Source organism: Manis pentadactyla, chromosome 4 (genome assembly GCF_030020395.1).
Source record: "Manis pentadactyla isolate mManPen7 chromosome 4, mManPen7.hap1, whole genome shotgun sequence".
In the NCBI taxonomy this organism is placed as follows: Eukaryota; Metazoa; Chordata; class Mammalia; order Pholidota; family Manidae; genus Manis; species Manis pentadactyla.
This window is the reverse complement of record NC_080022.1, coordinates 97,781,399-97,796,318: the sequence shown is the minus strand read 5'-3', so window position 1 is coordinate 97,796,318 and position 14,920 is coordinate 97,781,399. Positions and strand designations below refer to the sequence as shown.

The window sequence follows — 14,920 nt, the reverse complement described above, 5'->3', positions numbered from 1 at the left end:
CAATGAATTCTTCTCAGTAATTACCTTACTGAGTATTTCAGATACTCCTCCTCACTTGGAAATTTTTTCCTCCTCTTAGTTTCCAGGATATCTAGTTCTGGTTCTTGTCCTGTCTCCTTGACCACTCCTTCACTGAGTCTTTAAGGCTCCTTATCAGCCCCCCATTCCTTAGACATTTTTGTGCCCCATGGTTCCACCCTGAGCTTACTTCTCACTCTATACAGTTTCCCTGAGTGAACTCATTTATACCCAGAAAATGATGACTCCCAAGTGGGTTTTGTGACATAAGAGATGTAGAGAAAAAAGGAATAAGGACCCCTGGCAATTTTGCTTTATACAACCTCATCTTTTCCTCTAGCCCACGGCTGACTGAACCAGGAATGAACACCTGGATAAATCTGATTCTCTCATTCTGTATTGTTTGTCTGAACTGATGACATATAAACTCAGAGCCATATAGGGGCATCAAATTTGGCTACATGAGGGTCTAAGAAGGAAAAGCCAAACTGCAAAGAGAAAGATATAAAAATGAAGCAGATACATTGAGAGAAACAGAAATGAGACCTCCTACAGAGAGAAGATGGAATTGGAGAGGGAGAAAAACAAAGTGAGAACAGGAGAGACTGAAAAAGGCAGCCAGAGATGAAGATATACACATAACAAACTCTTGCAAATCCTGACACTCTTCTAGTTCCTGGTTCTAGTCTCCTCTGAGGTCCAACTTTAATTACTGCTGTTGGATTCTTTGAGATAATCCAGACTTCTTCCGACAAATTCCTTTTATGAGTAAGCTAGTTTGAAATGGCTCTTTATTACTTATACCCAAGGAATATAACCTACATTTATTATTTGTTATATATTTTAATAATATATGTATTATATGCAAATTAGTTATAAATACATCTTACACCCATATATAGAGATATAACATATAAAAAATATATACATGTATGTGTTCAATAGATTATGTAATATTTAAGCATACATACACAACACATATATGTGTGTATATGGGTGAGATGTTGCACATGCAACATACTGAAAGCCTTAACTTGTCTTCTCCCCCCACTCCTATTCCTAAACCTGCTCCTACTGCTGTATGATGGATTTACCATTTTTCAAGTCAGATTTAGGAATTATCCTTGACCTTGGAGAGACAACACTCCCTATTCCTGCTTTCTTATAATTTATTCCATACATACAGCACATAACACATGGCTCATCATTTTTACTAAGCTGTGAGTAGTTTAGGAGTTTGGAGTAGAATAAGGGAGAAAAAGTATTAACATTTATGTTGGGTATTTATAATGTACATGGCATGTTTATAAGAATTAATACATTTGACTAATTAAAAATATTTATTGAATATCAATTTTTATGATGAACATTATACAGATACATGGAGGGGAAATAAAGAGAATTCTAACCTTCAAGTTTATAATCTAGAAGGAGAGATTAAGAAGTAAACAAAGCACTTTAAGAATTTAAAGAAAGAAGAGATAACTCATCTTTGAGGATAGAGGAAAATAAAAGATCCTGGGAGAAAAATGTAAGCTTGCTCAACTTCCATAGTCTCTCCTAAATTTTCATCTATCTGGACTTTTCAGCTCATAAACTGTTATGGTTGCATTAACTGCAACTTCCCTTCCTAGACTTCAGTTCTAATGGCTCCAGAATTTAAAAACTGTGGCACAGGTTTTTATCACATAAGGAAACACGATGCTAGTGTTTATTTATAACCTTACACATGCTCCCTTACTGGTTAAATCATAAAAGGAAAAGTTAAATAGAAATTTACCAGTTCCCAGAAAGAAAGAGTGAGTGGGTGACCAGGCAGCTATGACTAAAAGTATAGACTACTCTTGTGAGAGGTGTGGCTTCCTGAAAGCAGGGACTAAACGGAAACAGTCTCAGCAATCAAAATTATACATATTTCTGGTTCTCCTCCTAACTCTTTGTTCTTTTTAAAATTGGGAAGTATAGTGTCTCCAATTTCATTCTTTGTAAAGACTGCTTTGGCTATTCTGGGTTCTTTCCCTTTCCATATAAATTTTGGGATCAGCTTGTCAATTTTTGCAAAATCCTGCAGGAATTTTGATAGGGATTATATTGAATCTATAGATAAATGTTGAGAGAGTTGCCATATAAGTGATATTGGGTCTTTCAATCCATAAACATGGAATGTCTCTCCATTTTTTTAAGGTTTTCCTTTCATTCCTGTCAGCAATATTTTGTAGTTTTTAGTGTACAAGTCTTACACTTCTTTTGTTAAATTTATTCTTAAGTTGCTTGTTCTTTTTGACATTACTGTCCTTAGTATTGTTTTCTAAACTTGATTTTTGGACTGTCTGTTGCTAGTATATAAATATACAATTGTATTTTTATATCCTGCAACCTTAACGGACTTGTTTATTAGTTCTGGTAATATATTTAAGTATTTATTAGAATTTCCTACAGAGAAGATCATGTCATCTGTGAAAGACAGTTTTACTTCTTCCTTTCCAATGTGGATGTCTTCCTGTGTCTTTTTCTTGCTTGACTGCACTGACTAGAACCTCCAATACAAGGCTGAACAGAAGTGGTGAGTGCAGACATTCTTGCCTTATTCCTGATCATAGAGAGAAAGCACTCAGTCTTTTACCATTAAGGATACTATCTGTGGCTTTTCACAGATGCTCTTCATCAGAATTTTTATCATTAATGGGTACTGGATTTTTGTCAAATGCTTTCTCTGCACTGATTTTCTTTACCATGGCACATTATGTTTTCATATTTTTAAACCAACCTTGAGTTTGTGAGGAAATCCTACTTGGTCATGGAGTGTAATCTTTTTTATATATTGCTGGATTCAGTCTTCAAATATTTTATTGAAGATGTTTATGTCTATATTCATGGGCATATTGTTTTCTTGTAATGCCTTGTCTGGTTTTGTTATCAGGGTAATACTAGTCTCACAGAATAAGCTGGAGAATGTTTTCCTCCTTTATTTTCTGAAAAGAGTTTGTAAATTCGTATGATTTCTTATTTAAAGGTTAGATGATTGCTCTTTTAATATCTCTAATCTTTGTGTCCTTCATTGCATCGAGCACAGGGATTTACCCAATAAATATTTGGAAATGAACTGAATTGTGCAACTACATCCAAGATATGGCTAAAATAGTATTTAAACAGTATCCTAAATTTCAACCAAAGGCATTTTAAAAATAGGAGAATACTATGAAAAACAATCTCACAACTACTTTTAAGTTTAGGAAAACTAGAATATTTACTTACTAGGTAATAGCTCTCTATCAGCAGTCTCTGTGCAGCTGGGATAAGGGTAAAATAGATGGCCTTTCTCTAATGGGTATGGAATCATTCTAAAAGCTGAGAAAAAAAATACATATGTTGACATTCAACTCAGACTCATTTTCATCCTATACTACAGATAAAAGCTATTTTGGAGACAATTTTTATAAAATTTTCACATAGCATTTTATTTTCTTTTAGAAACATATCTTAGATAAAAGAAACAAAGTAAGCAAAAGAAGGAATAAGGGAAATAAGATTTATTTAGAGAATAGTGAATGGTCTGGTTGAAATAAAACTAAAGGGAGTAATGTCTGGGTTCTCCTTTCCTCCGTCTCCTCATTACAAATACAATTCAGACTCTCTGGGTACGAATTCTGCTTCCTACAGGAATCTTCCTAAAATTGCAACATGTATAACATTGTGGCCATAACTGTTATTGGCAAATTAAAAGAGTGTTCTATGGTTCCTGATTTCACAGGTTAGATGTCACCAACGATTTCTATGAGCAGGGCTTAATTTAGATTTGGAGTCACCAAAGTATAGTCCTTTGGCCAGACCTGGACCACTACCTGTTTTTATAAATAAAATGTTATTAGAATACAGCCATGCTTATTCATTACATATTATATGAGGCTGCTTTCATGCTACAAGAGTTGGGTGATTGTGACAGAGAGGCCATAAAAACTAAGTATTTACTGTCTTTTGATTTGGCCCTTTACAGAAAAAGTTTACTTAACCCTGATCTAGATGATCACCAACTCGTGCAGACTTTTTAAAGGAGTCCTTATTGATCTACTCAACTAAGTACTCATCAAAATTGTGATAAGGATTTTGTTTTTCCTTTAGTGCTTGGCTCTGTAAACTTTTGTCAAAATATAACAAAAATTGCTTTGCTGCAATAAAAAGTAGGGATTTTCCCAAAATCATAGAGCAAGTCAGTGATAACACTAGGAAATCGTTCATCAAGATGCTTATTCATGAAATATAGTATAAATCATATACTTACTGAAAATCTCCTATGTGCCAAGCAGAATGCTAGGCATTAAAGACACATACAAGATGAATGAGAACTCAGTTTTGAGGAACCCAGGAAAAAAAGCAAAAGAAAGTCTAATTACCCCAAGACATTCCACTCCTCAGTTTTAGTAGTTCCAGTTTTATTAACCTGTATATTCGGTGTCAAGCACAGTGACTGACCATCAGCTAAAGCTTAACGCAGCGACTCCCAAATATTCTTTATGTCTCAGTAATTTTTTATCATGCCCCTAGGCTGAAAGAAATATCTAACAATTCCACTTATTAAGTAGTGGGTCCAAACAACTTTAAAAGTTTATGTTCTACAGTGTATCACAGAGAAGGGACATAGTGGATCTCTGGCAACTTGTTGCACTGATGGACAGTGACTGCATTGGGGTATGGGTGGGGACTTGATAATATGGGTAAATGTAGTAACCACATTGTTTTTTCATGTGAAATCTTCATAAGAGTGTATATCAATCATACCTTAATAAAAAAAATTTCACTGAAAAAAAAAGTTTATGTTCTAACAACTTAGCAGTAATTTAGAAAAAAATACACATAAATTAAAGGAAAAAATAATCACTTCATTTTTAAATAACCATCATTTCTTACTAATGGGATATATGAGCTTGTTGGGCACTGCACAACTTCTCAAACCTTGGAGTCAGATTGAACACCACCATCTTCATTTCCTGCTTCTCACTAGCTTTTGAGTAGTACTTTAAATCACAGCAACTAGCATAACCCCAGCTTTGCAAAGCTGTGACATCTAAAGAAACAGAGAATGGAGAGCCACCTAATGGTGAAACCATGAACTTTGCTAACAGTTTGAATGGTATCTGACAGATGTTGCATATTGGTGTACTTCCAATGAAAATTTAAAATATCCCCTGGCACTCTAGTGAATTTGCTGTAATGCCTCAAGGGGCCTCAGAGCAAAGTTTGGGAACTGACGGAGTTAACCTATTTTAGTTAATGAGCATTAAATTTATTTTTGAATTTTTATTGATAGCAGAGGTATAGATTCCAAGGGAATTATTACTGAATTCAATGATAAAATATTTTAAGGTTTTCCATTTTCCTAGTGGTTGTAAGGAGTTATAAATAAGAAACAGACCAATTCTCCAAAGAAGCTCTACAAATGGACAACTAGTATGTAAAAAGATGTTCAACATCCCTCATTATTGAGGAAATACAAATCAAAACCATAATGAGATACTACTTCATGCCCATTAGTATGTTCTTATCAAACAAACAGAAAGTAAGTGTTGGTGAGGACATAGAGGAAGTGAAGCCCTTGTGAATTGCTGGTGGAATGTAAAGTGGTGCAGTGGCTACAGAAAATGGTATGGCAGGCCCTCAAAAAGTTAAACATAGAATTATGTTATCTAGCAATCCCAATTCTGGGTATATACACAAAAGAACTGAAAGCAGGAACTTGAGCAATTATACATTTGTGCTCATAGCAGCATCAGTCACAATAGTCAAAAGGGGAAAACAACCCAAACATCTATTGACAGATGAGTGAATAAACAAAATGTGTATATATGCAATGGATATTATTCAACCTTAAAAAGGAATGAAATTTTGACACATGCTACATTATGTTAACTGAAATAAGCCAGTTTAAAAGGAAAAATACTGTATAACTCCATTATCTGAGATAACTAGACTAGTCAAACTCAGACAGAAAACAGAATGGTTACCAGGGGATGGGGAGAAGGGAAGAATGGGTCTTATTGTGTAGTGGGTATAGAATTTCAGTTGGGATGATAAAAAAGTTCTGGGGAGGGAGGATGGTAATAGTCACCCAACAATGTGAATGCACACAATGCTACTGAACTGTACATTTTTAAATGGTTAAAATGGTAATTTTTGTATTATGTATAATTATCACAATAAAATTTGTTAAAGGATAGAGTTGATATTAGTTGTGAGGAGAATAACATTGTGCACAACTGAAGATAATACAAAAAAAACCACAGTCCAATTAAAAAAATATTAGGAATATTCATTTTCTTTCCTTACAAATATATAATTTAAATGAATAAATGGTGGAATACCATAACAGTATCTCATTCTGCTTCTCCTAAATGTAGCATTGCTGTTAAGTACATTAAGTATTTCTTCTACCAATAAACCAAGTATAACACCACCGAGCTCACTTTGAAACCAATCTGAACAAATCCTTATGGAAATTTCATTTCATTTAAAAAGACTGCCTGTGAATGCAGTGAATACTTCAATGTTGAGTTACATTTGAAAAATAAAGAGTCCCATTTGGAAAAGATACTTACTGCCTTCCCACGTACACTGTAACAGACTGAGAGCACCTTCTATTCGTTTCCAGTGCTGAAGATGAAAGAAAGCATAGGCAACTGCTTCACTATCGCCCCGTTTCAGAATATGTTCTGGAGGTAAAATTAGACTTTTCATCTCTAGTAAATACTAGAAAAATAACACACATGCATAGACACACCACAGGAAAAAGAAAAATTTTATTAGGTTAAATTCAAACATTCACAAAAATGTAGGTTCAAATTTTATAAAGTCAATTTGATTTTAAAAAAACAGACATTAACCTTGTTGAAGTGATGTAAGGGTCCTACTGATAGCATGTATAGAAAATGCTTATATTTGCAAATTCCAAAGATCAGAATATTCCTATATGTAAAAATAAGGTGAAAAATGTCTTAGGTATGACCTTGCTAAATAAAAAAGGGAAATGCAAGCTGAGGAAATAATGTGAGAGCAAATATTTATTTTTCAAAAAGTGAGTTAAGTGTAAAAATTATAAAATACAATTTTGGAACAACTCTTTGTGGCAACATTCAATTCTTTTTTCTCTTATTCCCATTTTACATTTTATTGTGAAGAAGTTCAATTAAATTAATATTTACTGAATGCAAAGCACTATGCTTGTTACGGAATACCAAAAAACACTCTATTCTCTGGAGCTTACTAATGTAACTAGAAAGATTTTTTAAGTTAGTAATTATAACCAGACTGTGCTGAGTGCTTTAATAGAGGTATAAACAATGTGTATAGGAATATGGATAGGGTGGATTTTTTAAATTTAATTTTTGAATAACAGCTTTATTGAGATAATACTTGACATACTTTACCATTCAACCATTTAAAGTATATGATTTAGTGGTTTTTTAGTATATTCACAGATATGTGCAACCTCATCACAATAAATTTTAGAACATTTAAAACACCTCAGAAGGAAACCCTGTACTCTTTAGTTATCACCCTTTACTCCTTGATCCCCGCTAAGGCCTAAGCAACCACTAATCTACTTTCTGTGTCTACAGATTTGCCTATTCTGTATATTTCTCACAAACAGAATCACATAATATTTGGTCCTTTGTAAGTGTTTTTTTCTACTTAGCATGTTTTCAATGTACATCCATGTTGTAGCATATATTACTATCTTGTTTCTTCTTGTGGTTGAATAATATTTCATCGTATGGATTTATTTATTGATTTGTTTATTCATTCACCATTTGATGGACATTTGGTTTTCACCTTTTGGCTACTATGAATAATACTGCAATAAACAGCAGTGTATGAGTTTTTATGTGAACATGTTTTCATCTCAATTGGGTATATACCCAGGAGTGGAATTGCTCTATCATATGGTAACTCGATGTTCACAAGGTTATTAATTATGATTTAGAGGCTGAAAATAAACACTTGATGGAATTCGGGATTTAAGCTGATATATTAAGATGGGTGGAATGTAGATGAGCAGATTGAAGGGTGAGGTGAGGAGAACAGGAGGATGTATTCAAAGTGCAAGGCCAATTTGAACAAAGGCACTAAGTCAAGAAGCATGGTGAAAAATGCAGCTAAGCCTGTTAAAGAAGTGATAGCCTCTCAATTCTTATTCACATATGAAATTAAATCTATCTTAACTCTGGAAGAAAATATTTGCCTTAATATCATAATCCATAACAAAAGCAGTATAATCAGCTATTACACTAATCAAATGTATTAATTTCATGAAGATGCAAAACTACTTGTACATCATCTTTACTATTAAAGTGGTCAACTTAAAACAAATCTTTTAAAAAATATTTAGTTAACTAAATACTTCCTCCAAAGACTGAGACCAGAGAACACTTTCTCTATTAAAAAAGGTTCGAAAATACCTTTCATCCTAAATAATTCGATAATAAATTATGTGTCATAAGGTTCAAACCACATTAACTTGTTATAAAATATAAAAAATGAAACATTCCACAGATATTTCAAAAGATATATTCTTATTTTCACATTTCAAATTCAAAGTTCCTCAGGTTGTTACAGAAACTAGTAAGATAAAAAACATAAGTTAAAGAGTTGAATTTGTGAAATACTTTGTAAAATAGTTACAAGTAGGAAGAATCTTAAAAATAAAAAAGTGTAGTGGTTTCAAAATTTAAGCCTTAGGTTATTAATAAATATATATGTACATATCATATTAACATATCTAAAATAAGTTTTTAATAAAATGTGCCTTTGCAAACTTACTGAGCTTAATGCCCATCTTTAATTACTTTTATTCCTAAAATCTCATTAAAGCTGAAATAAAAACAAAAGAAAAAAGAATAGTTACTCTTGGTCTTGATGTCTTCTGGTTCTCTCCTCAAAGTGTAAGAATGCAGTCTGTTTATCACCTCATTTTAGCAGATGTCACAAACTATGAGATTATTTACTAATCCAGTTTGGGGACTTAACATTTCCCATTCAGTTTCTTAAAGGAATGCAGCCGAGGTTGTGTCCTGGTCAAGCAAAGCCCATTTGCTGCCTGGTTGGGTTCTCTCCCCTTAGTGCCTTGGGCCTATATTCAGCAGGGTAATATTCTTTCTAATCCTCTCTAATCCTTGCCCGTTTTTTTAAAACACAGTAAAAGATCACTCACACCAGGCGGCTGTGGGAAAATGGACTCAAATAGCTGACCTCTGACATGACTCCTTATGCTCTTTGCAAGTGCTGGAAGAGCTTCTTCAGTAGGAAGCAAAGAAAACACACTCATCACAGTGGAATCACCAACTAAAAAGACTATCTCATTTTCAGAAGAAAACTGATACTTAAACCAATTCTTTTCTATATTAAAATTCTGCTTCATTTTACACATATAGGAGACAAAATACCCCACTTTATTTTCAATGAGTTATAGAATCCTAAAGCTTTAAACTAAACTTGGTAGCCACTGAGGAAATGGTAAGCAAAGACATTCAGTTAACAATCATTTAGTAAAACTTAACATTATAGAAAATATTGACTTAGTATGTCAAAAAATACTTTTTTGAATAGCAACTATATACTTTCACTGTTTAATAATCTAAGTGACAATTCAGATAGTAATCAACACATATTGAATGCTTACTAGGAAATGACACATTGAGAGTTTAAAGATAAAAAAATCTTTGCTATTTAATCATCTAAAAAAATCTTCCTTGTGCTACCTTATTTTTTATTACCATGTCTTACCTACCAGCAAATGTCCTTTCCAATCTGACTTTAAAGCAAAGCAATTCTTTTTTTTTAGTTCCTAATAAGACACTGAAGTAAAATTTCACCTTCAAATTTTAAGGGAAATTTTTCAGGTTAAGGAAATGTATTTAAAATAGGTAATTATAGGATTACTACTCATTTTGTCTCTTGCACAAACTGCTATTTGGGAATTTCTGCTACCTGGCATAAGCTGTAAGATACTGCACAACAGAAACCATTATCATCCTTCATATTCTACTACAGGACCTAGCACATTACACTACCCAAAGTAGGCACTGAAACACTTATTAACTGACTTGACCTGACATACATAGCTAAAATGTCTTCAAACTCACACTTATCTTTTAGTTTTGACTTATTTTCTAACTCTCTAGGCTACTAAAAACAAAAGAAAATCCACTACCCAGAATTTACTTTTCGATGAAGAAGAATATGAAAGATTAAAAACTGAGAGGTGACTCTGATTTTATTTTGTTTTGGTCTTTTTTTCCTGTTTATGAAAGCACATGCTCTGTATACAGTAATTTAAACACTGCAGAGTTACACGGTATAAAATAAAATATTACAAGATTGGAGAATAAAAGAATAAAGAAAATAAAGATAATCTGATTTATATTTGTCTGGATTTCTGTAAGTGTGACATCCTGAAGCTAGTTTTCTTAAAAATGGGATCAAACTGTTACATAGCTCACTTTTTCTTCACAGTAATTTTATACATCTCTTCCTGTCTCTACATAGATCTAATGCATTATTTTCAATTGATGTAGAGTATTCCACTAAAAGCTGAGTTATTTTATAATATAAATTAAGAAATGAGGTCATCTTAAAATTAAAATCTTTAAAAGGTAAAAAAATGATATCAAATCAAACTCATAAAAATATTAAGTGGCTTAAAAATTCAAAAAAATGATGGGATTTATAATTTTATTGTCTTTTAACTTAGGTAGGACTTTATAACAATCCAGATCTAAACTGCAGACATGTCTATTTGCCATTTATTGAATGCCTGTTATGTGCTAGGTAGAGTATCAAACGTGAAATGATGAATAAGACGAGAGTTCTGCTTTTTAAAAAGCTTAAAGGGAACTAACGGAGAGACATGCAAACAGATCTAAAAAACCCCAAGAAACAAAACAAGACATAATTAAGATGCTGAAGGGACAGAGAAGAGAGATCCACTACCTCTGCTTGGGAAATATGGGAAAGACATCTCTATAAAAGAGGTAACAGATGAGCAGGGCCTTGAAGAAAAAGTATAAACTTGCCAGGTAGAGAAGAGACTGATCAAGGCAGGAAGACATGATGAGACATGACTAATGCAGAGAGTAGTGAATTTGGAGATAGGGAGCAAGGCAGAAGTGACAAGAAGTAAGGCTGGAGACAGGTACTGGGCCTGGACTGAAGGGTCTCTATATAAGCAACACTCAGGGGTTGGTCCTTATCCCATAGGTAATAGGGAACAAGAAGAGCTCTTTAAACGGAGTAAGCTTTGCTATTTAGATAGATAACTGGCAATAACCAGAGTGGAGAAGGGTTGATGGCAGGGAGATCAGTGAGAAATCTGATTTAACAGTCAAAGCAAGAGATAAAGAAGTATTTGAGATTATTTCTGTATCTGTATGTTGAGAAATGCATAGAAAATGGCAATATATAAACCAAACAGAAAGAGTGGTTACATGGGAAAAGTAGAATTGGGAGAGAAAAAACATGTGATTTTTTACTTTATAAACTTCTGATGGGTCTGAATTCTTTTTAAAAAAATAAGCACTCATTACTTCTTTAATAACAGTAGTAATTTTTTAAGGAAGAGGTAGTGAAGGCACTCATGGTCAATGACAGTGGGGATGGAGTAGATAGCTAGATCTGAAAGACATTTCAAAAATTATAATACAAGTTGGTAATCTGGAAAAGGCAGAAGAAAAGTTAATGAGGAGAAGAGGGTAAGGAAGTCATAAATCAAAATACAGAAAAAAGAAAGGATAGGCCAGTTGGAGAAAAGACTTAAAAATAAAAACTAAACAACTCACTTTGAAGCACATTAAAATGTTTAAGGTGCCTTTTAGATATTCGGGAAAAAATTTCCACAAACTACATAGAAATACAAGTCTGTAGATGAGGAAGGAAGCCTGAGTTAAAGATACAGATCTGGAAACTATAGCAAAGAAAACATAGTTGAAGACATAAACCAAGGCTGGTATGTGCTGGAGGATCTTCTATATTACCTCTGAATCACCTTATTGTTGTATCTGGAATAAATCAGAAATTGCTTGGGGCAATTTTAATTAGTATTCAACTAAGGACAATATACTGAAATAACTACTCAAATCTCTTGCTTTTCATTAAAAATATGAAAAATTGAAGCCACTTTGGAAGTTACAGTTAAAAGACACAATGATATAGGTCTGATGGTTTCTTTTGTAACTTCAAAATTGTACCTGTGCTTATACTCAAATTCACTTTAATTCTGAATTGCTTTGATCTTTATAATTTATCTTTAGATTACTTTGTTCCTATTACTTTGTAAATCTCACAACAGCTTTTGACCAAAAGCAATATAATTTTGACCTGAAGTAATGATAATGCTTTATAATCTTCCTCTTAAAAGGAAAGGTTAAAGAAAAATCTCTCTGAAGGCATCTGAAATTAAGATACTTAGCTCTTGATCAGTCATGCACAGCACAAACCAATTTATCTCTGTAATTAGTTTTCTCAGTGTCAGATTGGACAGGAAGGCTGAATGCAAAGAATCCACATGTATGTTTATTTAGGGGGAAGAAGATTGAAGACAGTTCCCAGAAAGTGAACAGCACTGCTACTGAATAAACTGAAAGAAAACATACTACTACCTAACAGCCTCAGAAGCAAAGGAAAAGTATTCTTGTATTGAAAAGAGAGGGAAGGGAAGCTAGAAAGGGCATCTGCCACAGGAAACTCCTTTCCACATCATTCTACAGAGCAGCACCTCAAGAGATGATAGATATGCTTTTGGTATGTCAACTTTTCTACCTCGGCCACAGTACAATTACAATGCAAAGGCAAAGAAAGGCCCCTCACCATGCTAAAGTTTGGGTCACAGACTTCATTCACTTCCCCATTTCTCCCCTTACTCCTGGTCTGCCACTCAGAATCTCAACTGAAATGCCTGTTCTCAATCCTAAAGAAAATATATAAATATCTCTTATTTGTTATAGATGCTGTTACAATATAGTTAGTTTGGCCAATGGAATGGAAGTCTGCTGCTAAAGAGGTGGTATCTTCTATGGTGGATGAGACTCACAACATCCTACAGGCTTTACTTTTTGATCAACCAGAACAGATTTTACCTTTTCTGTATCAATTTATTCTTGAAATTCTCTTTACACTTTTAAAAGTCTCCAGGCACAGCCTGCTTTCTTGCCAACATGATATTAAAAAGTTTGTTATAAAATAAGAAATAATAATTTTTAAAAGCTATAGATAATATATTCCTAAACATATTCTCAAGTTGTAGATCTATTAAACAAGTATTTTTATGGTTTTGTTCTATATTTAAATGTTCTACTTTACTCTTCTGCTGGGAGCTTCTTCTGTAAGACACAAATAAATTAAGCTCAGGATTTTATCTACTTCAAATTTGTTAATTCCTGTCTCAGTATCTTCACCTTCACCTCATCTCAACAGAGGAATTCCCAAATTTTACACATTCTAAGGTCTTTAGGACTAAAATAATATTCACAAGGAAAGAATATATACTCGAACAGCTTCAACAGGAAGAGAAAATGGTAACAGAAGTGAAATAAAGCACTGATCAAATCAATACTGATGCATGACACTCAGACATTGTGTTAAACACTTCATGTGTATCATTTCATTTAATCAGAAGGCATGATACTTTGACAGTACTTTCCATGCTGATTCAGATTCTTCTTTCTTTAGAGAGGTACAATGAAAAAAAGCAAAATGCACAGATCTTAAGTATGCAGTTCAATGAGTTCTGATACATGTAATCAAGAAACATACAAATCAAGAAAAAAAAATTTCCATCACCTCAGAAAGTTTTCCTTTCCCAGTTAATCTCCTACGTGAGGCAACTAGTGTTCTAATTCCTACCACCACAGATATCTTTTTCCTCTTCTTGAATGCCACATAAATGGAATCATTCAGTATGTACTCTTTTGTACATCATTATAATTTTCAGATTAATCCATGCTGTGTTGTACTAGTTCTTTTTGTTGCTTAATAGTATTCCACCAAATAAATATACCACAATTTGCCTGTTTACTTGATAATGTACATTTGGGTTGCTTCTAGTTTGTGGCTATTAAGAATAAAGCTGCTGGAAAAAGAAGGGATTAAAGATGGTGGCGTGAGAGGTGAGACAGAGGCTTCCTCCTAAAACGACATATAATAAGAAAATATAATTAATACAACTAATCCTGAAAGAGCAACAGGAAAGAGGGCTGTACCAGACAGCATACACCTGGAGGGAAAAAGAGACCTCACGGAACAGGGTAACGTACCAAAGCCGTGACCAGGCAGGACTCAAGCCATTTCCCCACCCCACCTCACTGGCGGAAGGAAGAGAAACAGAACGAAGAGGGAGTGGAGGCCTGGGACTGATGAACACCTAGCCCTGGAGATCTGCTCTGGGAGCACGAACCTACATTGCATGGTGCTCTGGTGATTAAGTGGGGTTGGAAAGCTAAGACAGGCGGAATACCTGGACACACTGAGATTCCAGCTGCTTGTGGAAAACAGGGATCCATATGTGGCTGATTTGGGTGGGCAGTCTGAGAGACTTCCTAACAGTGAGAGGGCTGCTAAAGGGGCAAGGATTGCACAGAGCTTACTGATTAGGAGAAAGGACAGGTAAACAAAATTATCTGGGTGCACTCTGCCCAGGAGGTTGGGACTTTCACGATCTTCAGGAACTCCATCCCCCTGCCTGGCTACACAGCTCCACGGCCCCCCACCTGATATGCAGCCTGCTGTGCCTTCTGCCTAGCCAGCCCACATCTGGATCGCAAATCGACAGTCCCTGCCGTGGTGTCAGGCCAGTCAGAGGGAAGCCCCACCTACAGCAGCTACAAACACAAAGCATAGGGGCTTACACCTGTGTTTCCGG

The 14,920-nt window shown here is 34.3% G+C and overlaps 1 protein-coding gene across 13 annotated transcripts in view; it reads right to left on the bottom strand.

Moving 5' to 3' along the window:
- ST7L (suppression of tumorigenicity 7 like) overlaps positions 1 to 14,920 on the bottom strand; it is a 177,920-nt gene that overhangs the window by 87,327 nt on the left and 75,673 nt on the right. For 9 of the 13 annotated variants that reach the window (XR_008997084.1, XM_036921525.2, XM_036921528.2 and 6 more), the window contains 2 exons: positions 6,609 to 6,759; positions 3,274 to 3,366 (listed from right to left, as the gene is read on the bottom strand). Coding sequence is in view for 12 of the 13 variants with exons in the window: in XM_036921525.2 (XP_036777420.2) it covers positions 3,274 to 3,366; positions 6,609 to 6,759 (244 nt within the window). In the remaining variant the exon portion in view is untranslated. The remainder of the gene's footprint in view (positions 1 to 3,273; positions 3,367 to 6,608; positions 6,760 to 14,920) is intronic. The other 4 variants (XM_057500533.1, XM_057500536.1, XM_057500532.1 and 1 more) reach the window with 3 other exon arrangements.